At 41.3% G+C, this 25,798-nt stretch overlaps 1 protein-coding gene across 1 annotated transcript; it reads right to left on the reverse strand.

Moving 5' to 3' along the window:
• Window positions 1-2,096: 2,096 nt before the first annotated feature.
• LOC128930978 (uncharacterized) lies at window positions 2,097-23,845 on the reverse strand. Its single transcript, XM_078355011.1, has 4 exons — window positions 23,780-23,845; window positions 20,232-20,592; window positions 18,297-18,411; window positions 2,097-2,771 (listed from the first exon to the last, which is right to left on the reverse strand). Exons 1-4 carry the CDS (start codon window positions 23,843-23,845, stop codon window positions 2,474-2,476), a joined length of 840 nt encoding a protein of 279 aa, XP_078211137.1. The 3' UTR covers window positions 2,097-2,473.
• Between the last annotated feature and the right edge of the window lie 1,953 nt (window positions 23,846-25,798).

The following is a 25,798-nucleotide window of genomic DNA, read 5'->3' on the forward strand; positions in this document are numbered from 1 at the left end:
CTTTGCTTCTAATCTTAGGAAAAAAAATTAGGATTGGGCAAATTTATCAAGAACCTAAAGCCAGGCAGCTGTCAGGCTTGCTCTCTTGTAATTCTTCCTATAGATAATAGGTCCCTCAAACTGTCACTGCTTGATAGCCCAGTTCAGGCCTGTCATATCCTGTTTCCCAAAACCATTTTATCTGAGCTGCAGATTCCTGTTTGACTGTAATACCCTAAAATGAGACTCAGCAATCCTTTGAAAGGAAAATGACTTGCAAAATGTGAGAATAATCTTAACACGTATGCCTCTGTCTTAATTTTTGACTTTAAAAATCCTGTCTGCTTTATATCATTCTCATAGACCTTAAAAGATGTGCTTTTCTGTTATCATTATATTCAGCCCTCAAAACTATTCTCAGTGGGAGTTTAGGTCTGAGATTTTTGGAGAGAAATGGGGGGGTGGTTCTAGTTACTCTTTTTTATTTTGTTTTGAGACAGGGTCTCGTTCTGTGGCCCAGGCTGGATTGCAGTGGCACAATCACAGCTCACTGCAGCCTCTACCGGTTGTGCTCAAGCAATCCTTCCACTTCAGCCCCTCAAGTAGCTGGGACTACAGTCATGTGACACCATACCCAGCTAATGGTTTTTTTCTATTTTTTGTAGAAATTGTGTTTTGCCATGTTGCCTAGGCTGGTCTTGAACTCCTGGTCTCAAGTGATCCTCCTTCCTTGGCTTCCCAAACTTCTGGGATTACATATGTGAGCCACTGCACCTGACCTCAGTTGCTCATTTTTCTACAGCTTAGTTTCTGCTTCTTTCTTTCCTTCTTTGGTTTACTATCCTTTAAGTATATCTATGAAGGAAAAACTATCTTAAGTCAAATTCATGGCTTTGGGTGGAAGAAGAGAGAAAAAAGAAAATGTGTGGTTTTATTATACAGTTAAAGAAGACTGTGTGCATAGCCATTCATGGTTTCCTACATGGTAGTATGTACATGGCACCTGAGTCATGTAGAATTAAGGGAAGGGAGTCCTTTTCCCTTCAGGCTTAGAGGTGTTGCCAGCACCCTTATGATCTGTGTTCCCTACTTCTACTTGTTTCTCCCTTGTTACACCCCTTTGACTTTGAGACTCATGCCACCATGCAAGGTGACTACTGATGTCCATCATAGTTCTCTTCCTTCATGTAGCTCCTGGCTTCTTGTCACTGCTTCCTGCAGGCAGTTTCATAATTCTTGTAAAGTAACTCATGGTTGAGCCTTTTAACCCAATAACTTTTCTCTCCACTCCACTGCAAGGTATGACATCAAGGTGCAAGGTGTGATATCACTGGTTATACCTTGAACCTTGCTATACTTTGTCATAAAAATCTTAGGCACCTAACCCCGTTTTCTGACCACACTACCATATCTCTTAATTATCATATTCTTGCACTTCCTGAAAAACTATCCCAATTTTAGATAACCTCTATTAATAATTTTGTCAGTTTTTTGACCCAGACTGGACAACATGGCTAGTACTCATTCTTTCTCACCAGCCCCTGAACTGTGTTAAAGTTCTACTACCAATCTGTCCCATCTCTGACAAAACCTCAACTCGAGATCAATCCAGCCAACCACTATCTTCCCATATGTGTGCACAAGAAAGCTGGTGAAGAACTTGCTGATCTATACTGATACCTATGTATGATCTCAAGGCCCAAACTACTCATGCTTTTTTCCTGAATTATAGTCAGTGCATTTTCCCCATTTCCATTTGCTATTGTCCTAAGTGATCACCACTTTTCTCAAGCACATTCCCAGCCCTTATTTCACCTGTTCTTGGCATATTTTACTCATAAGAGGAAAAATATTTAAGGCAATCAAAACATGTAATACCTGCTTTTCAAAATCTCGTGTGTGTTGTCTTGCCATTCCCACCCATTGTTAAACACTGACTATCTCACACTCACCCCACTGAAATAGGCTCCTAACTCTACGTTTTGATTCTGAAATTACCTCCCTCTTAGACATTTAACTTTAATTAAAACTTAATTAACATATAGAAACTTATTACATATTGAAAAGACATACTGCTAGTCAGCTACTTTAGATATACCTATAAGTGGATATATTTAAATTCTTAAGTCCTGTACTAAATTTTGTTTTAATTTAATCTTATGTTAATTTGTTAATACGCATAAAACAACAAGCACACTGCCACACTGCACTGTTAATTCGATCAAATGTAAATCAGATTCACGTTTATTAATCATTTTGGAATTTATTTTAAGCCTGCTATGTGATGGTTATATTTATAAGAACTGTAATCACAGCTTTTTATAATTATTTTTAAACTAACATTTTAAAAATTACGTAAAGAAAAAAATTGTGTTTATTTTTAACTTTAGAAAAAGTTATTTTATAATCATTTACAACTGAAGAAATTTTGTTCTTCTTTTTTTTTTAGGTTTCCAGGACAATTTTAGCTTGCTAGCACTGAGAAATAATTTGTTTAAAATGAAGAAGCAAACAATGTTGTTACTCTTTGCAACTGTTTATGTGTTTGAAACAGGACTTTAAAAATAATAATTTGCAGCTGAAAAATAAAACAGATGCTAGCTTTCATGAAATATATCAGGTGCCCAAATAAAATTATTTTCTTCAATGTCATTTCTAACATTGATAAAGAAAATCGATTCCAGGCAGGGCTGCTGTCTGCATGGAGTTGGGTTCCCCACGTCTGCCTGGGCACAGGTTTATCCAACATCCCAAAGCTGTGCATGTGAGGTTTATTGCTGTTAGGTGATAACCTGGTTGGAAAAAAATAAATGAATATAAATTGTCAAGTAAAAACTTGTCAAGTATATAATAATCATACAAATGCAGGACAATAAACAATGTAATAGGAAGGTGCTCAGGGAGCCGTCACATTTGTGATTGTTTTTGACTTGCATAGGAGGAGGTGCTCCTGAACATGTTCCATTTGCAAACATTCATTCCTTGATTTAACCAACTTCCACGCCTACCACTGTGAGTCACCTATCCACCAAAAATCGGGGAAATAATTATCTTGTTTTTATTAATATTTCTGAAATGTGTTTCTAGCTCATATTTATTTAAATGTTTAATATTAGGAGTGTTTGAAGTTTGGTGATGCTTTTTGTGAGCATAAATATGTCATAGGAACTTGACTCTTGTTTATGTCAATTAGCCTAAGGAGAAATTGGTTATGTTAGACAGAGTTTTGCTTGAAGTCAGTTTCCAAAGACCCTTTGTAGAATATTAAGTGGGGAATTACTGTACTTAAACAATCATCATAACATATAGTTAATTAGTCATTGCATTGTTTAAAACAGATCAATTTTCCCCAAATTGACTCTATAGTATATATTATTCTGATTTAAACTTAAAAATAAAGCTATCCTAATGAAACACTAAATAATTTTTTTTTTTGAGTGGGAGTTTCACTCTTGTTACCCAGGCTGGAGTGCAATGGCACGATCTCGGCTCACCACAACCTCCGCCCCCTGGGTTCAGGAAATTCTCCTGCCTCAGCCTCCTGAGTAGCTGGGATTACAGGCATGCACCACCATGCCCAGTTAATTTTTTGTATTTTTAGTAGAGACGCAGTTTCACCATGTTGACCAGCATGGTCTCAATCTCTTGACCTTGTGATGCACCCACCTTTATATAGAACAAAATACAATTTTCTTTTGAAAAAATAAGCCATAATATTGTAGCTACCTGCCTTTTCACCTCCAAGCCCCTCAGTCTAAAACTCTGTCATTTCCCAGGCCTGTTCTGCTTCAACCGTATGTATCTTCCCCATTCTCCAAAACTACGGCATTTCTCAGTTTCCAGGGTTTTGATAGGCCATCAAATTTCTAGATTGAGTGTCAATTCTTCCTGGGCAGGAGTTAAGAGTCTTTGAAGACTCAGGATTCTCATTAGACATTTCTTAACCTCTTGAGGCCAGATTAGGACTTTTTTCCTCTAGGTTTTCTGTAGAATCCTTCATGTAACTCAGTTTCATAGACATCTGCTTCAACATCCACCTTCTTTCAAATTCTAAGCTTCCTGGATGCAATTTTGTGACTCTTGGCCGTTTTATCCCCAGTCTCTAGTGTATAGCATACATATTTTTGAATAAATCAATAAAGGGAAATGTAAATTAATCAATATTAATTATACAACTACATGTTTAAATTTTATAGAAATATTTCTAAATAATCCCTTAAATCTTTGTGTTATCTTGGGCAGCATACCAAGGGCTTAGCCTTTGAAGTTCTCTTATAGGCCCTGTCATTAATCCATCTGTGATTTTTGCTAAATCATTTTATCTCAATTTCAGTTTCCTCCCCTATGAAACAAGAGAATTGCATTAAACTAACTTAAAGGAACTCTTTGGCTCTAACATTCTATTACCTTTTCCACAAACTTCAGTGAAGGCATTGCTGCCTTGCATTGATATGTCTTGTTGCAGTCAGCATCAATGTTGAACTGAAATCAGCAGTGATTATGACTCTGATTTCAAATATGTGAAGTGGCTAATTCAAAATGAAGGAAATGATATTTGATTTTTTATTTTTCCTGTCTTATACCAGGGCATTTTGTGAGTACATCTAAACTTGTTGAGAGTATAACTAAACCCTTTCAAATGAAAATGAGTCAGTATTCTTGACAGCTTAGTTACAACTGTACAATACAGTAAATGTATGATGTTTTGGTTGCTTGTGATTTTATTGTGTAGACAAGAACAATCTCATTTCTGAACAAATCCTCCCTTTGGAGCTTGCTAAATGGTTCAATAGTTCTATCCCAATCTACATGAAATACATGTGTTAAAGGCTGGGCATACTGATTTATGCCTGTAATCCCAGAACTTTGGGATGCTGAAGTGGAAGGACCACTTGAGCCTAGGAGTTCAAGAGTTCAAGACCAGCCTGGGCAACATAGCAAGATTTTGACTAGATGACAACCACCACCACAACAAAAATAGAGAAAATAAAATAAAACAGAGGGCTAAAACTCTTGATTGTAATCTCTTTCATCAGCATAACCTAGTGAGATTCCAATGCTGTTATGTATATCAATAATTTGTTCTTTGGGAGTACTGAGTATAATTCCTTTGTAAAACTATGCATGTGTTTTTCCAATTTCCTGTTGAAGAATAGTTACAATGTTTGTATTTGGGCAATTATGAATAGAATTACTATAAACATTCATGTGGTATAATTTTGATTTTTCTTGTTTTTTTATTTTGAGATGGAGTCTCTGTAACCCAGGCTGGAGTACAGTTGTGTGATCTCAGCTCACTGCAACATCTGCTTCCCAGGTTCAAGCAATTCTCCTGCCTCAGCCTCCCAAATACCTGGGACTACAGGTGCACACCACCACGCCTAGCTAATTTTTTGTATTTTAGTAGAGACAGGATTTTACTGCATTGCCCAGGCTGGTCTCAAACTCCTGAGCTCAGGCAATCTGCCCTCCTTGGCCTCTCAAAGTGCTAGGATTACAGGCATGAGCCACCTTGTCCGGCTTAAATTTGATTTTTCTAGGGTAAATACCTAGGGTGAGATTTCTGATCATATGATTGGTATATATTTACCCTCATATGAAACTGTCAACCTATTTCCCAGAATGGCTGTACCATTTTACATTTCCACTTGCAGCCTCAGAAGTTACATAGGTAATACTTCCATTTGTGTGACATTCTCAAAAAGACAAAATTACAGGAATGAAGAATGAATCAGTAAGTAATCCAGGGCTTAAGGTGGGGGAGGGTGTCATTAAAAAGGGATAGATACCACAGTACTTTGACGTATAGGAACTGTTCTGTGTTCTGATTTTGGTGGTAGTTACACAAACCTATACACCTATCTAGTCATAAATCTATACACACAAAAAGTTCTATTTTACTGTATATCACTTTAAAATAATTTGTTCATAGTTGAAGAAAAATTGCATGTGTCACAAAGCTGTCAAAACATAAAACTAATGCAATGTATCACCTGCAATACGAGATGTGTATATTTTATGGATAGGTACCTCAAGAAGGGGTTTACTAAGCCTTTAATATACTCATTACAATTGTAAATCGGGCAGTGGAATAGTAAAGGCTGCTAAGATAAAAACTTGCCTAACACTGAAGTACTTTTTAGTCCTTTGTTGTCTTTATGTTTCTTTAATGTCCATGAATGGTATAAATATCTCAGAACACGTAGAAAACACAGTTATTTAATCGTATGATTTAATTGACTACTTGCCTTAATTGGGTTGATACAGTGATTAATAAGGATAAGTAAAAATGCACTACTATCTGTTCAGGTGCCTGGGCAGAATCATTCCTGAGGATGGAGTGAAATACCGTTAATGAGTTTCAAAGAGGTACTGACAAAATAAACTCCGGTATAAATTGGCAGATGAAAAGCAACTAGGCGAAGCGTCAGAAGTCAACTCAGCTGTTTGATAAACCAAAGCAGAGGAATTTCAGCTCTGGAAGACCATGTTTGCACTCTTATGTCTTTCACATACCTTCAAATACAGTATTGAGCGGATGCTGAGAGCAGGTGAAGTGAGTTGCAGGTTTCCTGTCTACCCAGTACCTAACCGGACTCCTGGAACGTGGTAGTTACTGATTCCATATTTACACAATTTATACCACTGCAGAGGGCCAGGACAGGGAGAAAGGACAAGGAATCTGATTTGTAAATTAAGCCGACTAAAAAATAATTAAGGGAGTGCTTTGACTGAATAATCATATTACTAAATACAATGTTAAAACTGAAGTTAATTCATACATATACTGAAGTTATTATTTCCCCATGGGCATCAGCATGTAGAACAAGCTTTAGATTTTATTTGATTTGACTCATGCACACATGTCATTCAAGTATGGCAGATTTTATTCACTGTGCTGCAATCCATTGCAGCCAGGTGGCATAGCAGATGATGAGTTACACCAATTATTTGCAATAGCTATTTTAAGTTCACTAAACATTATCAGAATTACAAAGTGTTTATGTGGGGAACTGCATCAAAAAGATCTAACCCAAATCTCTTGATCTTGCAGATCAAAGGGGAAAATAAAAGTTGACTAAATCCCAAAGTGATCTTATCTTACAGACTTCCTTTATCGAATGCAACCCACACTATTTAAAAGTATATGGACTGCCAGTCCTTATGACATAGACATCATTTTCCATCTCCTTCCATGCGAACCACAAGTATCACAGGCCTAGTAATGACACATGAAGCTACCAGAAGACACTGCTAAAAAGTGATAGGAGAAAGACAAGCTGGTTCGAGACCCAGGACCAGAGAAACAGCACACGGTGTGCTCCCACAAGCAGAAGGGCACTCATATCTGCTTTTTGCCACCCCCAACTAAGCAATAGACGGCCCCCAGGAAACCCTGTTCCTTCTCCAGATGAAACTGGCACTCTTCTGACTACCAGGCAGGCTGCACTGCCAGCAAAAGGAATGGCTACAGGAGCCACACCAACAATAAGCAACCAGGGAAGTCTTCACATTTCTTGTGGGCCTAGGGCTGCCTTTTCAAAGGAAAAGTAGCTAAGAAGGCAGACCCTGCAAGAGCGATGCAGCTACATCAGTGACCTGATCCAGGAAGGCTTTGTCCCTGAAGATCTGAGATGGAGAGTCTCCTCCCAACCCAGACACAGAGGCAGAGGGAATGTAATAGGTGAGGGGACTTTGGGAACAGCAGTCCCTCCAACCCCACCTCACCAGTTTCTCCCCTAGCCCACCCCATGCACCTGAAGCCTGGGAAATCTTTCTGAACTCTCAGCCAGCATCAGCAGAGAGCATTGGGAACCTCCTTTGGCACTAAATCCACTCAGCAGATCAAAGCAAAACCTTAAAGTCTCCAATAATCAAACTATCATTGAGACCTCCTCCATAGTCCACAATAGGCTGAGGCTTGCTCACTAAGATTAAGGATGTAAATAACACCTAGCATTTACCAAAGGGCCAGGTAAATCATCACACATCACACGAAGAGCCAAGAAAATTATGGCTTGAAAAAGGAAAGACAACTGACCTCAACTGAAATGGTTCAGATGTTGGACCCATCTGAAAAGGATTTTAAAGCAGACATCTTTCTAAAATGCTTCAGTGATCATTTACAAATTTTCAGCAATCAAATTAAAACACAACTATAAATCTCAGCAAATAAAAAAGTTCTAAAAAAAGAACTAAAATGAAATTATGGAACTAAAAATACAATAGAAGTGAAAACCAAATGTTGCCAGATTTGCTTAATATTAGAATTGAAATGAGCAATAATAGAATAATTGAACTTCAGATCAATAGAATTCACCTACACTGAACAAGAGAGAGAAAATAGACTAAAAGGCGTATAATGAACAAAGCTTCAGAGGCCTGTGGGACAAAATAGAAGGGTCTAAATTTTGTGTCATTAGAATTCCAGAAGGACAAGCTAGATGATGGTGTTGAAATTTCTTTAAAAAGTAATTGCTAAAAACTTCCCAAATATGGCAAACTCATGAATTTATAGATCAAAACAATCTAAGTTAACCTCTCAGAAATAAGCCCAAAAAAGTCAATTTCAAGACACATCTAATCAAACTTTTAAAAACTGAAGACAGGAATTTTAAAAAAACAGCCAAAAAGAAACAAAAGACAATTCTGGAACCGACAGAGAAATGCCTAGTTGAATGACCATGATTTTCCCATTTGGGATATTGGAGGCCAGAAGGAAGAACTTTCACCCACAAATTCTATGTTTGGTGAATCTATCTTTCACAAATAAATGGAACTTAAAAAATATTATCAGGCAAATAATTTGTTGTTACAAATTAAGAGTGGATGGTAGACCTACCCTTAATGGTTGGCTCAAGGACATTCTTCAAAAAAAGAGAAATAACAAAAGTAAGCAAAGAGCAGGCAGAAGAAGGATGAAAGGATGGAGCAGAAATATGGAAATATAAAATGGACTATTTTGTTCACCATGAGTTCTGGAAATCTTACTAAAGGATTAAAACAACAATTAGAACACATTCTGGTACTTCAGCCAATAATCATTAAAAGTTGAAGGGGAAAAGGGTCTTAAATACAAGTAAAGTTTCCACACTTCATTCTAAGTGGCAAATATTGATATTAGTTGTAGTGGAATGAACAGTGGCCTCACTCATGTCCTCACCTTCATTCCTTCAATCTGCAAATCTTACTTTTTAGAGCAAAGATTTTGCAAATGTGATTAAAGATCTAAATGTGGGAGATTGTCCTGAATTATCTAGGTAGGCCTGAAATGCCATCACTAATATCCATACACAAGAGAGGCAGGAGAGATTTCAGACAGAGGAGAAGATGGCCATGTGACTCTTACTGCAGAGAGTAGACTGATGTGGCCACAAGGCAAGAAATGCTAGTAGCTGCCCTAGGCCAGAAGAGGGAAGCAAAGAATTATTTCCCAAAGCCTTTGAAGTGAGTCTAACCCTGCCCACAACTTGATGCTGACTTTGACTTCCAGAACTCGGAGAGCAGAAATTGGTTTCCAGAACTGAGAGAGTAGAAATCTCTGTTGTTTTAAGCCACCAAGTTTGTGGCAATTTGCTATAGTAACATTAGGAAACAAATGTATCAGTAGATTGTTATAAGTCACATACCTTTATTGTAATGCCCAGATGCATCAAATTGAAAACTATAAAAAGAAACACATTAGAAGATACCAGAAATAAATCAAGATTCTGTCTCAAAAAAAAAGAAAAGAAAAAAAAGGAAAAGGAAAAGATGAATAAACTGTGGTGTATCCATAAAACAGAATCTTATTCAGCAATTTTGAAATGAAATGCTGACACATGCAATAACATGGCTGACACATTTTTGAACCTCAAAAAATGTGCTAAGTGGAAGCAGCCAGAAACAAAAGACCACATATTATATAACTTCATATATAGGGACTGTTTAAAGCAGGTACATATACAGAGACAGAAAGCAGACTAGGGTTGCCTGGGGCAGGGGCAGTTGTGACGTATGGGAAGTGGCTGGCAGTGAGTGCAGGATTCTTCATGGGGTAAGGAAAATCTTCCTGAATTACAGAGTGGTGATGGCTGCACAACTCTGAATATAGAAAATATCATTGAATTGTATGCTCTCAACATGCAAGTTTTATGGTATGTGAATTACATATCAATACCTATAATTTGAAAATTAAAAATAAATGTTCAAGTGTAAAAATTAAATACAAACTTTTGGATCTGTGTGGTTGAAGGAAGAAAGGATGCAGCCCACCTATTCTTAGTGTCCCACTGAACCCCTCACCCTATGTTGATGGCCCTGGATGTGCCTCCGCAGACCCTCAAGTCCCTCAGAAGGGCTGAAAAGGGCAGCTTTGGTATCCATGGCTGACCAAGTCCATGCCCATTCATACATATCTCACCTCTTCTTCACCTTAAGGAAATTCACAGCCAGAGGACACAATCCACTGACAACAATGGCAGAGGGGGAAAAGTAACAACGATTAAAATGCCCCCAAAATATCTAGCATTACAGGAAGCACCTAGAGAATGTGGGATTCAGTGATGAACCTGCCAGTTACATATCAAGAAAGAAGCTAGACAACAACATAGCATTGTTGAATAAGACCCCAAATGGAAGAATTTAAACATTTCTATTGGAATTTTTGCCAATAATGGCAGGTGGTGGTGAGAAGTAACTGTCACCCGGGTCAACTCCGCCCAGCAATTTATAGTAAGACAGGAAGTAATCACAAAAGAGATAGGACTCTGACATGCCTCTAATAAAGAAGTAATAGAAATAGTCAAGCACAATACTGTCATTCTCCCATGTCCTACCTGAGGATCATCCTCAAAACGAAAATTTACTGAACTTTACAGCATATGAATAGAGACCAAAATGTCATAAGGAAATTGAAAAGTTAATAATGCCCCTTGAGACTGAACCTGTGAAGTGGATGCTGTTGGTGTTATTTAATACCATCGAAAATGGGGCCAGACATGGTGGCTTATGTCAGTAATCCCAGCACTTTGGGAGGCTGAGGCAAGTGGGTCACTTGAGCCCAGGAGTATAAGACCAGCCTGGGCAGCATGGTGAAACCTCCACTCTACAATAAATATAAAAATTAGCCGAGCATGGTAGTGCACACCTATAGTCCCAGTTACTTAGGAGACTGAGGTGTGAGAATCGCTTGAGAATGGAAGGTCAAGGCAACAGTGAGCTGAGATCATGCTACTTGCACTCCAGCCTGAGTGACACAGTGAGACCATGTCTCCAAAAAACAAATAAAAAAGAACACATTTGAAAGTAGCAGAGAGGACTTTGCATGTTCCCGACACAAAGAAATGATAACTGAGGTGATGGATATACTAATCACCATTATTTGGTCGTTACATGTTGTATAATACACAGGATCAAAATATCACCCTGAGCCTCATAAATATGTATAATTGATATGTATTGTTAATAAAAATAGGAAAAAATAATGCATGCGATTACTGTGTGCTGACAAATTTGCTAACAGGATAGATGTCGTGTGTATTTTAACATAATTTTAAAAGTTGATATAAAGCTTTAAAAACTAGATGGAAGTGGAAATCAGTAAGTATTTGATTAGCAGAAGTGCAGTATTGAATGCAGAAATTTTAAAAGTTCTATAAACCATATCCCCCTTTGTTCTTCTTTTTAAAAAACACACAGTTTTGGCAGGCCATGATGGCTCACACCTGTAATCCCAGCAATTTTAGAGGCCAAGGCAGGAGGATCACCTGAATCCAGGAGTTTGAGACCGGCCTACCCAACATGGTGAGACCTTGTCTCTACAAAAAAATAAATAAAATTAGCCAGGCATGGTGGTGCTCTCCTATAGTCTCAGCTAATCAGGAGGCTGAGGAGGAAGGAGCCTGGGATATCAAAGCTGCAGGGAACCTAGATCATATCACTGCACCTCAGAATGGGAAACAATGCAAGTTCCTGTCTCAACAGTAACAACAACAACAATAAACAGCAAAAACAATAACACAATTCCTGGCCAGGCATGGTGGTTCACACCTGTAATCCCAGTGCTTTGGGTGGCCAAAAGAGGAGAATCGCTTGAAGCCAGGAGTTAAGAGGCTGGTCTGGGGAAACAGTGAGACCGTATCACCACACAATAATTTTTTTTTAATTAAAAAATTTCTCATCGAAGCACAATATTCAGGCACAGGTTTAGCAAAGAGGAACTCCAACACAGCAACCACAAAGTACATCACTCCCAAGCATTGCAGCACACCAGGAATGTGCACCTTGTCCCAAGACACTGTGGAAGACATGTTAGGTCAGTGTTAGCCAAGACTTGTCATCTCATCCCAGGAAAACAGTATTTGTTTCCTAAAGGGGAAGACATACCTATATTGCATGTAATAATTAAGTCTCTTTTAAGCTCTTGGACATGGAAATACATATGATCAGGAGATGGGGTTCAACCCAACTTCCAAAAACAGGCCAATCCCTCTTATTAGAGGGAGGGTCAGGGACAGGGCTCAAACTCAAAACAGGAAGCTGACCAGGTGGGAGACTGGGAGAAGAACCAAAGTGTCTTACTCCAGTGTGGAAATAAAGCCAGGCCTGTGCCTAGCCCTGAAGTCCATCTCCTGGCTCTTTTCCATTAGGAATTTGCATTCAACCTGCACATCCCCCAGGAACTTGCAGACCTGACACGAGCCCTACCCTACCCACTACCTGACCTACCACTACCTAACCTACCCTGCCCTACCCACTACCTGACCGCAGGATGGAGGAACTGACTGACCCTCTCTGCTCTACCTGCTATCCAACCGCATGACCGGAAGAATGCCATTGACTGACCCTCCTTGCTCTATTGGCTGCCTATGAACAGAAGAAAGACACTGACTGACACTCCCTGCCCTACTGACTACCCGACCACATGACCACAAGAAAAGACCTGATAACAAACTCTGCAATCAATCCTGCTGGAAGCAGCTCACTTTATGGAGATTCACCAAGTCCACATTCATGTGAAACACCATCTGGAAGTGACCTCTCCCTCTTGCTAGTGCCTATAAAAGCATGTATTGCCTGAGGGCTCCATTTGGCCATTGTCTAGATGTTTGTGCCCTCTTTTGCTAATGACAGTGCAAGGCCCTTGAGGACAGTAACTAGTGCCCTCCCAACTCTGATACTGGTTCAAAGCAGAGGGTTCATAAGCCTTCCCTCAGCTCTCCTGTCCCTGCATACCACTAAACTAATGACAAAGATATCACTCTTTCTAGAAACCCAGCTACCATACAAGTGCTGACAAATGTGGCTTCGTGAACTGCAACATGGTACTGAAAGCTGATGAAATCACATTAGCAAGGGGACAAAGTCAGAGACCACGGCAGCCTGGTCTGGTCCCTGCTGTGCTTCTCACTACACTTAGATGATCCAGGGAAAACCTTCAGTTGCTCTTGGCCTCAGACTTTTTCTTTATGTAACAGAAGAATTTGAATAATGTCAAAGGCACCTCCCAGGTCTAAAATTCAAAAATATTAACAATAATGCTCACAGTTAAGACAACCATTCTATATACTTTCCTAATGATTACCATATTTGCAGGCACCTGAGATGGAGGAATTACATTTCTTTCAAATTATAGTATGTAGTTTCCGTATTTCAACCTGAATATATTTAACAAAGGGAAAAATACTTACATGGTACAATTGGAATTCACCATGATAATTTCTACAAAGATTAACAGGAAACGCCTCCATGAAATTTTCTCCAGCAATCTGAATTTTGAACATCCCTGTTGCAGTATAGAAGTAATTGACAAAACAAACAAACAAACACAGAAGATCCCACAGTAAATGCCAACCTAAAAAAATTCAGTTATTAATAGGTGGCCATTTCCAATTTTCATCTCTATATCCTTTTGTCTCTATATAATATACTATATAAGATAAGCAGCCATGATTGATTTTTTAAAGTAGCTGATTATTGAAACAATATTGAGCCAACAGTAGAGAAAGAGTTCAGAACACAGCCTTGCTGGGCTGAGAGGTTTTTGACAGTGTACCTTCAAGGCCTATCTTAGGAGAAAATTTCTTTACTGTTAAATGGTATTTCCAAGGACAGCACTTTCATTTAGTTATCAAAAAGGAATAATGATGATGATGCCACAATGTCTCCAAATAACTAGACACTCACTAGCATGCCCTCAAAGCCCTTGAAAAACAAACAGAAAAACAAGCAGACATTTCAGTCATTTCTACATGCACTTTTGCTCCTGAAAGAAAAATGAAAGCTTAATTTGTTTCTCTCCATTTAGTCTGAGTCACATATATTTTTCCTTTCTCTTCTTTTACCATACTAAATTATCTCTTAAAAAGAAAAGCCAGAACACTAATTTTTCTAATTGCTTTCCGAGGGGGTCACACAGATGAGAGTTTACTCTTGCTACATTCCTTGGTGACTCTGGAATTCCTTTATCTGGACATCTAATCAATAAAAGCCTCTGGTAACAAGAACGTTCTCTGTAGGGAACCTCACAGAGTATTCATAAATAATAAAAGGTCTTCAGGCATGTAAAACTTCCCCCTACTAAATCCATCTTTAAGAAGGAAAAAAATCTCCCCCAAAACCTGAGTGATAAAACACAAAAACCAGCGACATAAAATAATGACTGAATTTAACCCAGAGATGTAAGGATGGCTCAATATATACAAATCATAGTGTGAAACACATGTCAACAGAACGAAGGACAAAAACCATATAATCATTTAAATCGATGCTGACAAACAACATTTGATAAAGTTCAACATCCGTTCATAATAAAAACCCTCAAGAACTGGATATAGAATAAACACACTTCAAACAAAATAAAAGCCATATACAACAAATCCACAGCTAGCATCATACTGAATGGGGAAAAACTGAAAGCCTTTCCTTTAAGATTCTGGAACATGACAAGGCTGCTTATCTTTCACCACTGTTATTCAACATGGTACTGGAAGATCCAGCTGGAGCAGTCACAGAAGAGAAATGAATAAAGGGCATCCAAGTTGGAAAGGATAAAGCCAAAGTATCCTTGTTTGCAAATAACATGATCTTATACTGGGAATAACCTAGACTTTGCCAGAAAACTAATAGAACTTATCAATAAATTCAGTAAAGTTGCAGGATACAAAATCAACATACAAAAATCAGAAGCATTTCTATATGCCAACAGCAAACAATCTGAAAAAGAAATCAAGAAAGTAATCCTATTTTCAGTAGCCACCAATAAAGTACCTCAAAATTAACTTAACCAAAGAAGTGAAATATATCTACAATGAAAAATATAAACCACTAATGAAAGAAATTGAAGATGACACAAAAAAATGGAAAGATATTCCATGTTTGTGAATGGAAAAATCAATATTGTTAACACATACTACCTAAAGCAATCTACAGATTCAGTGCAATCCCTATCAAAATACCAGTAACATTCTTCACTGAAATAGAAAAAAACAATGCTGAAATGTATATGAAACCACAAAAGACCCAGAATAACCAAAGTTATCCTAAGGAAGAAGAACAAAACTGGAGGAATCACATTACCAGACTTTAAACGTACTATAGAGTTACAGAAACCATCAGGCACCAGTTGAAACGGCCACCCAGACTTTTTTGAGTTTCTGTGTGCCAACCCAGCACCAACTGACACCACCGTGCTGAAAACTTGTGGTGCTTTTTGCCCAGGAATCTCCTGGTCTGTGGGCAATGAAAATTTCTTCAGAAATGTGGTGGGCACTCACCCTCTGCATTGTTCTTGCTGGGACCTGCATTCTGGAGCTGTTCCTATTCAGTCATCTTGGATCCTCAGCAGTAGGTCTTAACAGTGGGCTTAAAATTGTCAGTAAGCCATGCTGTAAACAGATGTGCTGTCATCCAACCTTTGTTCTTCCATTTATTGAGCACAGGCTGAAGAGATTTAGCATAATTCTCAGGGGCCCTAGGATTTTCGGAATGGTAAATGAACGTTGGCTTCAACTTAAAGTCACAAGTTGCATTAGTCAGTCAGTCCTATGAAGTTTTGAATTCTCCTTCCTGGCTATTAAAACTCCTAGATGGCATCTTCCTCCAATAGGTTGTTTCATCTACATTGAAACTGTTGTTAGTGTAGCCACTTTCAACAGTGATGTTAGCTGGATCTTCTGGATAACTTGCTGCAGCTTCTCCATCAGCACTTGTGGCCTCTTTTTGCATTCTTATATTATGGAAATGGCTTCTTTCCTGAAACATCCTCAACTAACCTCTGCTACCTTCCAACTTTTCTTCTGCAACTTCCTTACCTCCCTCAGTCTTCACAGAACTGAAGAGAGCTAGGGCCTTGCTCTGGATTAGGCTTTGGCTTAAGGGACTGTTGTAGCTGGTTTGATTGCCTATCCAGACCACTGCAACTTTCTCCATATCAGCAGTAAGGCTGTTTCATTTTCCCTTTTTTGTTCTTTTTTTAAGATAGAGTCTAACTCTTTAACCTAGGCTGGAATGCAGTGGCACGATTTCAGCTCATTGCTACCTCCAACTCTGCGGTTCAAGCTATTCTCCTGCCTCAGCCTCCTGAGTAGCTGGGACTACAGACATGCACCACCAAGCTTGGTTAATTCTGTATTTTTAGTAGAGATGGGATTTCAACATGTTGGCCAGGCTGGTCTCATCTTCCTGCCTCAGCCTCCCAAAATGCTGGGATTACAGGTGTGAGTCACTGAGCCTGGCCTGTTTCATTTTATCATTTGCAAGTTCACTGGAGTAGCACATTTAACTTTCTTCAAAAACTTTCACAACTTGGCTAACTGTTTGGCACAAGAGAACTAGGTTACAGCCCATCATGGCTCTTGACATGGCTCCCTCACTAAGCTTAATCATTTCTAGCTTTTGATTTAAAGTGAGAGACATGCAACTCTTCCTTTTACTCAAACACTTAGACACATTGTAGGGTAATTAATTGGCCTAATACCAATATTGTTGTATTTGAAACAATGGAAAGGCCCAAAGAGAGGGAGAGAGATGGGGAAACAGTAAGTGGAGCAGTCAGAACACACTGAACACTTATCAATTAAGTTAAACATCCTATGTAAGTGGGCTTGACAGAATCCCAAAACCATTACAGTAGTAACATCAAAGGTCAGTGATCACAGATCACCATAACAGATACAGTATTAAAGAAAAACTTAAAATGCTGCCAACAGAATTATTCAGTGCAAACCTGGGCAACACAATGAGACACCCATCTCTACTAAAAAAAAATAGTGTGATTGCAGATGCTACCAGCTACTTAGGAGGCTGAGGTGGGAGGATTGCTTGTGCCTGGAAGGTCAACTGAGTGTGTTCTGACTGCTCCATCTACTGAATCTTCCCCCCTCTCCATGTCCCTCCCTCTCTTTGGGCCTCTCTATTCTTTAAGATACAACAATATTGAAATTAGGCCAATTAATTACCTTCCAATGGCTTCTAAGTGTTTGAGTAAAAGGAAGAATTGCATGTCTCTCACTTTAAATCAAATAGCTGCAGTGTGGGAGGTCAAGGCTGCAGTGAGCTGTGATGGCATACATGTTCCACATGCTGCTCTAAAACACCTGGGCTCAAGCAATCTTCCTGCCTTGGCCTCCCAAGGCACTCGAATTACAAATGTGAGCCACTGCACCTAGCCGGTTTTGTATTGTTGTTGTTTTAAGTAAACCAGCTTTGGCTGGGTGTGGTGGCTCACTCTTGTAATCCCAGCACTTTGGGAGGCCAAGGTGGGTGGATGATGAGGTCAGAAGATTCAGACCATCTTGGCCACCAAGGTGAAACCCCGTCTCTAATCAAAATACAAAAATACTTCCTGGGTGCGGTGGTGTGCACCTGTAATCCCAGCTACTTGGGAGGCTGAGCCAGGAGAATCACTTGAATCCAGGAGGTGAAGGTTGCAGTGAGCTGAAATCATGCCACTGCACTCCAGCCTGGCCAAAGACTTATCACAAAAAAAAAAAAAAGGCCGGGGCAGGGGCTCAAGCCTGTAATCCCAGCAGTCTGGGAGGTTGAAGTAGGCACATCACTTGAGGTCAGGAGTTAGAGACCAACCTGGTCAACATGGAGAAACCCCATCCCTACTAAAAGTACAAAAATTAGCCGGTTGTGGTAGTGGTCTCAGACAAGCTACTTGGGCTGCTGAGGCAGGAGAACTGCACTTAAGGGGCTGGGCCCTTGGCTGGTCCAGCAGCTCACTGGTAAGGTCTGGCAGAGGGGTGGGGTGAGGAGGAAAAATGCCATGCCCAAGGGGGATAGGGTATACAGAGGCTGGGAAGAGCAGGTGGTGGTGGCGGCTTGGAACTTACCTGTAGGCATCTGAGAGCTGCAGGAAGCTGAATTCCTTGGTGCCATAGAGGATGAGGTCCCTGGCCCTCCTGCTGAGATGGGTCATGCAGAATGAAGCCCAGAACAGGAACTCAGCTAGGAGAAAGAAAAGATTCCCAGTCACCAAGCCTCTCCGGTACTCACACAGCCTGACCATACAGGGAGACAGAGGAGGTTAGGTGGTTGTGAGGAGCTGGCTAAATTTTCCTTTTTTTTCCAGAGTCTGTTCTGTTGCCAGGCTGGAGTACAGTGGTGAGATCTCGGCTCACTGCAGTCCCCACCTCTCAGGTTCTAGTGATTCTCCTGCTTCAGCCTCCTGAGTAGCTGGCACCATGGCCAGCTCATTTTTCTATTTTTATTAGAGATGGGATTTCACCACGTTGGCCAGGGTGGTCTTGCTCTCTTGACCTCGTGATCCACCTGCCTTGGCCTCCCACAGTTCTCGATTAGAAGTGTGAGCCACTGTGCCTGACCTAAATTTTCATTTTGAGTAAAGATGGGGTCTTGCCATGTTGCCCATGCTGCTCTAAAACACCTGGGCTCAAGCAATCTTCCTGCCTTGGCCTCCAAAAGTGGTGGAATTACAAATGTGCACCTAGCCTGTTTTTTGTTATTGTTGTTGTTTTAAATAAACCAGCTTTGGCTGGGTGTGGTGGCTCACTCCTGTAATCCCAGCACTTTGGGAGGCCACGGTGGGCGGATCATGAGGTCAGGAGATCCAGACCATCTTGGCCACCAAGGTGAAACCCCGTCTCTAATCAAAATACAAAAATACTACCCAGGTGTGGTGGAGTGCACCTGTAATTCCAGCTCCTTGGGAGGCTGAACCAGGAGAATCACTGGAACCCAGGAGGTGAAGGTTGCAGTGAGCCGAGATCATGCCACTGCACTCCAGCCTGGCGAGACACTTATCACACAGACACACACACACACACACACACACAAAAAGGCCGGGGCAGGGGCTCAAGCCTGTAATCCCAGCAGTTTGGGAGCTTGAAGTGGGCAGATCACTTGAGGGCAATAGTTTGAGACCAACCTGGTCAACATGGTGAAACCCCATCTCTACTAAAAATACAAAAAATTAGCTGGGCATAGTGACACGTGCCTGTAATCCCAGCTACTCGGGAGGCTGACACAGGAGAATTGCCTCAACCCAGGAGGTGGAGGTTGCGGTGAGCCTAGATCGCGCCATTGTACTCCAGCCTGGGTAACAAGAGCGAAACTCCGACCGACTCAAAAAAAAAAAAGTTTTTTTTTAAATTAGCAAGGTGTGGAGGCCCTACTAACTTGCGGCAGAAGGCTCCCTTGAGGTCAGAAGTTAGGACTGCGCCACTGCGCTCCAGCCTGGGCAACAGGGCCAAGCCCGGTCTCAAAAAATGTTTTAAAAATTAATAATAAACATTAAAAAAAAAAAAAAGGACACTGCCCGGGCTCAGCCTTCACCTCGGGAGGGAGCTCGGCAGGGGTGCTTCCTCCTCCTCCTGCCTCCTCTTCCGCGGTCCTCCTGGGTCCCCTCCCGGCCCCACTCCCCCAACCCCACGCTCCCAAGCCCATTAATCTTTTTTTTTTTTTTTTTTTTTTTTTTTGAGAGGGAGTTTCGCTCTTGTTACCCTGGCTGGAGTGCAATGGCGCGATCTCGGCTCACCGCAACCTCCGCCTCCCGGGTTCAGGCAATTCTCCTGCCTCAGCCTCCCGAGTAGCTGGGACCACAGGCACGCGCCACCATGCCCAGCTAATTTTTTGTATTTTTAGTAGAGACGGGGTTTCACCATGTTGACCAGCCAAGCCCATTCATCTTTAACCTCCCCTGGGCCCCCAACCCCCGGGCGCCCAGGGAAAGGAGCCTGCGAGGCGGCCTGGACTCTCCCAGTCCCTACGATGGGCTTCCGCGTGCCTCCCGGCCCTGCCCTGAGTACCGCAGCAGCAGCCGCTACCACTGCTCCTGGAAGCCCTGGCGCCGGTCGTCCGAGAAGTCAGCGTGGAAGCTCCAGAGTCTGTCCAGCTCCTTGCGCTCCCGCGACGGGCTCTCCCAGGGGCACAGCATCCCTCCCTGCAGCGCCAGCGCGCGGCCACACAGCCAAGCAGTCCGCCGCCGGCCCGAAAGCCAGACCGCCCACTCTGCCGCTCGGCTTCCGGCTGCGGTGATAAAAGAAGCGCCGGAAGAGGCCGGAGGGCGTGTCGCTTGACGTACTGAGGCCATCGGCGCCATGTTTGTTGAGGGCGACTGCCAGGTCTGGAGGGGAGGGGGGACCGGGGGCTGCTGGGTGGGGCTATAGGCTAGGAACCGCGGGCTAGGCCTTTGGTGAAGTTGGACCCTCCCATGCAGCCCCAGTCAAGAAGGGCGAGGTCCTCTCTCACTCCCGCCCAGGCTGGACGATCCAGGGAGGCAGGCCAGGACAGAACCCCTGAGATCTGGGATTCCCCAGTTTTATCAAGAAGCACCTCCACTCGCCTTCCCCAGCGCGACTCCTCCGAGCGGGCCCCAGCGGAACCTCTTCGGTGCCTGCCGGGTGCAGCTGTGGCTCTCACCCGTAATCCCAGAACTTTGGAAGGCAGAGGTTGGTGGATCACTTGAGGCCAGTCTGGCCACCATGCTGAAAACCGATCTCCAGTTAAAAAAAAAAATAGGCCGGGTGCGGTGGCTCAATCCTGTAATCCCAGCACTTTCGGAGGCCGAGGCGGGTGGATCACGAGGTCAAGAGATCGAGACCATCCTGGTCAACATGGTGAAACCTCATCTCTACTAAAAATACAAAAGTTAGCTGAGCATGGTGGTGCAGCCTGTAGTCCCACCTACTCAGGAGGCTGAGGTAGCAGAATTGCTTTAACCCAGGAGGCGGAGGTTGCAGTGAACCGAAGTCGCACCATTGCACTCCAGCTTGGGTAACAAGAGCGAGACTCCATCTCAAAAAAAAAAAAATAACAAAACAAAACAAAAAAAAGAGAAACGACTTACAGGTTTTCTTATATTTCAAGAGTTCTCAAGTATACACAATGATTGCTGAGTAAGCATAAGTAATTTCTACGTAAAATGAGAATTTCAGAGTGAAGTTCTGAAACTCCTTGAGAACATTCTATAAGAAAACATTACATAAGGCTGAAATCAGGTGTTGACCAGCTAAGAAACTTGTTCTAAGTACATTTATGCTATTAGCAGGCAGAATCTACTGATTTATTGTATCAGTATATTTATCTGATAAATATATAAATATCAAGATATTTATTGTATCTTAACTGTATAAAAATTCCTTGAGCATTTGCCTTTCTCTACATAATTTTTACCAGATTTTAGTATTTAAAACATTTTTTCTTGAATAGGCCAATAGCTACTTAAGCAATCTCTCTGACTCTACTCCTCTGTTGTCTTTCAGTGTGTTGTCCACACTGCAGTCAAAGTAATTTTTTTTTAGGTGAAGTTTCACTTTTGTAGCCCAGGCTGGAGTGTGATGGCACCATCTGAGCACACTGCAATTCTGCCTTCTGGATTCAAGTGATTTTCCTGCCTCAGCCGCCAGAGTACCTGGGATTACAGGTCCCCATTACCATGCCTGGCTAATTTTTATATTTTCAGTAGAGATGGGGTTTTACCATGTTGGCCAGGCTGGTCTTAATCTCCTGACCTCAGGTGATCCATCCACCTCAGCCTCCCAAAGTGCTGGGATTACAGGCATGAGCCACCATGCGCAGCCCAAAGTGATCTTATTGATACAGGAGGTAGAAAGAAATTAGATAGATAATGAGAGCTTAAAGAGTCCTCAACAGTGCTTCCCTTCTAACAAAAAGCAGCCCAGAAAATTATTTTTTTTTCCTAACAAGAGCAACCTGAAGAATCAAGCTGCAGACAGAGATAAGCAAGCTGGAAGCCTGCATGGGCAAATGCTGACAGCTATGCCAAGAGAAAAGGGCTACTTGGGGGCCACACATATTCAACATGAAGGCTCCATCTTCCCTCTCTGTTACCATGTTTACAGGAAAAAAGAAATGGGCAACATGGCACAGCTCAGGCAGAGAAACTGCCTGCATGATAAACGATTAGGATGGGGTTACCAGAGATTCACCCCCATGCAAATGACACACTTGGTCTAACCAGTTTTTCATGTCCTATGTAAATCAGACACTGCCTCCTCACCAGCTGATCTTTAAAACACTCTATTTTGCCATGAACAGGAAACCCATTTTTCCAGGACACCTCTCTGCCACAGAGAGCTATTTGCTTTCTTTTGCCTATTAAACTTTCACTCTAATCTCACTCTTTGCATGCCTGTATCCTATTTTTTCCATGGCCATAAGACAAGAAACCTTAGGTAGTACTCCAGATGAGGCTGTTTCATTGTGGGGGCTCATCTAGGATCAAGGGTAGATTCATCAGAAAGGTAATTATATGAGTGGACCCCAATTCTCTACTTTTATTTTGAGTCCATCTGCCCTCAATTTTAAATTGTAAAATGAAACTTAAAAAACTGGGCATCCGATGGCCAGTTAAGAGACCATTATGATTGCTGCCACTTCAAAGACTCAGATGACAGGCTTGCTAGGGAGTACTAAACAAATCTCCCAGTGTTTTTAGGGTGCTAGGAATATTGGCTCTGTTTTGAACTGGTTTCCTTTCACAAAGAGCCTAGCCATCATCTGGGGCTGAAGATATCCAGAGACAATTGACAGTTACTCAAAGGCTTCTGGACTCTTATTTTTCCATCCTCTTACTGCCCATTGGGCATAAGCAATAGCATCTCCAAGTTTTTTTCATCAAATTTTTTCTTTCCAAGACCACTGTGCCTCTTGTCCCCTGTCTTTATGCAGTGCTGCAGGAATTTTTACAGTTAAGGGAAATAATCCTATTAGGCAAGATCAGCAAATGCCATAGTAACTGGGAATACAGCTAAAGGGATGGCCATTTTTTTATTTTTCTAGAAGCAGAGGGCCTCTACTCCCACCCAGTGAACATCTTTTTCTCTACCCTTTGTCTGGAAAGCACATGGTATTTCAAGACATACAGCACCGCCTAGTGGAATAGGAATCCTCTCCAAGATGTACCTTGTCAAACCTTTGCTAAAACACTGTATTTTTCCCAATTCTACTCTCTTTTTACACCCGTCAACTGTAAACCAAGCTTTATGCCCCATATGTGAGTGAGAAAACACAACAATTAGGAGGAAGATATCTCCCCAAACAAAAATTTTGTGTCAATAATTTCCCATTAGCAGAAAAACTGCCATTTTTTAAAAATATCCATGTGCCTTTAAAAAAAAAAAATGGGTATTTTACATACTATGGATGTTAACCAGAACCACTGCCTAAGAATACTTTAATCTGGGGTATAATAACAGAATATACAGCTCTACCTAGTATTCTCCCTGTGGTAAGGGGCCTTGCATTCATACAACTGTTACATAGTTTGTCCTGAGAGCCATCCATTGGGAAAACATGCAGAGTACAGAAGTCTAGAAAATCAAAGGAAAATCACCAATGGAGGACTAAAGTTGCATTGGTAAGTATGACTAATATTATTGCTTAGCTCCTCTGGATCCATGGGTGAGGGTAATGCCTGCATCCACCTTTAATGGATGCTTGGACTCAGGGAACCAAGGAAGGAAACAGTTGAAGGAATGTCCCCATTGTCACCCCCTTTACCCTGAGTCATTCTAAAAGAAAGGAAGAAAACTAAAGGGATTCCTTTTTATCACTTCTCTTTCTACATGGATAACAGACCATCTTCAGCCTGCACTCCTCTGGAGTGCATTTTGAAGCAATGGGACTCCTGTGACCCCAAGACTTTGAAGAAAAAGTGGCTCATTTTCTTTTGCAAGATGGTATGGCCTTCTTATTGTCTTGAACTAACCGTTTTTCAGGAAAGCCTCAATTTTAATACTATCCAAAAATTAGATTATTTGTGTAGATGAGAGAGCAAATGGTTCAAGGTTTTCTATGTACAGGTTTTCTTTGCATAATAAAAGATTAAGATGAGGCTACCATACTAATGAGACAACCCAGACCTTTGGAAGCATTGCACAATCGACCCAGCTCTTTTGGCAATCATATCATTTAGGCTGAAAAGGAGCAAATCTCCAAAACTAAAAAGACAACTTCTCAGAGAAGCATCTGAGGGAGTTATAGAGTTCCTAACCCTTCCTGTTTCCCTATACAGGGCCCCCCTCCAACCACATTGTAGGCTTCTCCACTTCTACCATCTCCCAAAATTCCCACTCCTCCTTGCTCTGGCTCATATGGGAAATATCAGTGCAGGTGATGCCACTAGGTTTCAAGTTCCCTTCTCAATTCAGTATCTTAGGCAAATAAAGAGAGACCCTGAGAGGTATATTCCAAAATTTAACTCAGTTGTTTGACCTCTCATGGAGGGATGCTATGTTGCTCCTAAGCCAAGTTCTAACTGCTGCAGAAAAACAGGCAGTTCTGAAGGCAACAGAGGAATTCAAAGATGAGTTATATGTCTCCTCTAATAGGTCAAAAAGCAAAAGACAAAATAGCTAAGGTGAAAAATAGGGGAATCACTATTCCCAACAGAAAGAGAGGAAATACCTACTGACAACCCTGATTAGAACCCCAACTACACATATAAATGGAAAAGAACACTTTTTAATGCACATGTTGGAGAGCCTATGATGAATTAGAGCCAAACCTCTTAATTACTCTAAAATGTCCATGATAGACAAAAACCTAGATGAGAATCCTACAACCTTTATGGCAACACTGAAAGAGGCACTAATAAAACACACCTCCTTTCTCCTGAAAAAGTCAAGGAACAAGCAATTGAAAAGGACATGTTCATAGCACATTGAGCTCCCTATGTTAGATGGAAACTGCAGAAGCAGGCTACAGAACCAGATAGCATCCTAGAAAGCCTCTTGAGGGTGGCCACCTCCACATTTTAAAACAGGAACCGAGAGGAGGCCCAGGATATAAAGAAGAAACACAAAGAAAGACAGAGGCTGTAGTAGCTGCTTTGCAGGCTTGCAAAACTCAAAATTTCAGAGGTGCTCCTGCTAATTTCTACAAATGTGTTAAGTCAGGGCACTTTAAGAAGGATTACCCAGGCGGCAAGAAGTCAACTTGACTCCATTCAGCTCATGGTAGTGACCACTGGAAATCAAACTGCCCACAGAGATGGAGGTCACCAGATCCAAAACTGGTTTCACAATGGTCCAACAGGACTGATGGGTCCCAGGGCCCAGACCCCAACTCCATTGGTTCTAACTGCCATTATTGCTCAGGAGCCCTGGTGATACTGGAAATTGAAGGAAGAAGGGTGGACTTCCTTCTGGACACTGGATCCAGTCTTTTTCTTCTCTCTTATCCAAGCTTCCCCTCTTCTTGTGGCATGACTGTGATATGAATCTCAAGAAAGACAGTTACCTGATATTATTCTAAAACCCTTAGTTGTAGTTTGGGGATTCTATTATTTACTCATGCCTTTTTTTTTTTTTTTTTTTGAGACGGAGTTTCGCTCTTGTTACCCAGGCTGGAG

Source organism: Callithrix jacchus, chromosome 17 (assembly GCF_049354715.1).
Source record: "Callithrix jacchus isolate 240 chromosome 17, calJac240_pri, whole genome shotgun sequence".
Lineage (NCBI taxonomy): Eukaryota > Metazoa > Chordata > Mammalia > Primates > Cebidae > Callithrix > Callithrix jacchus.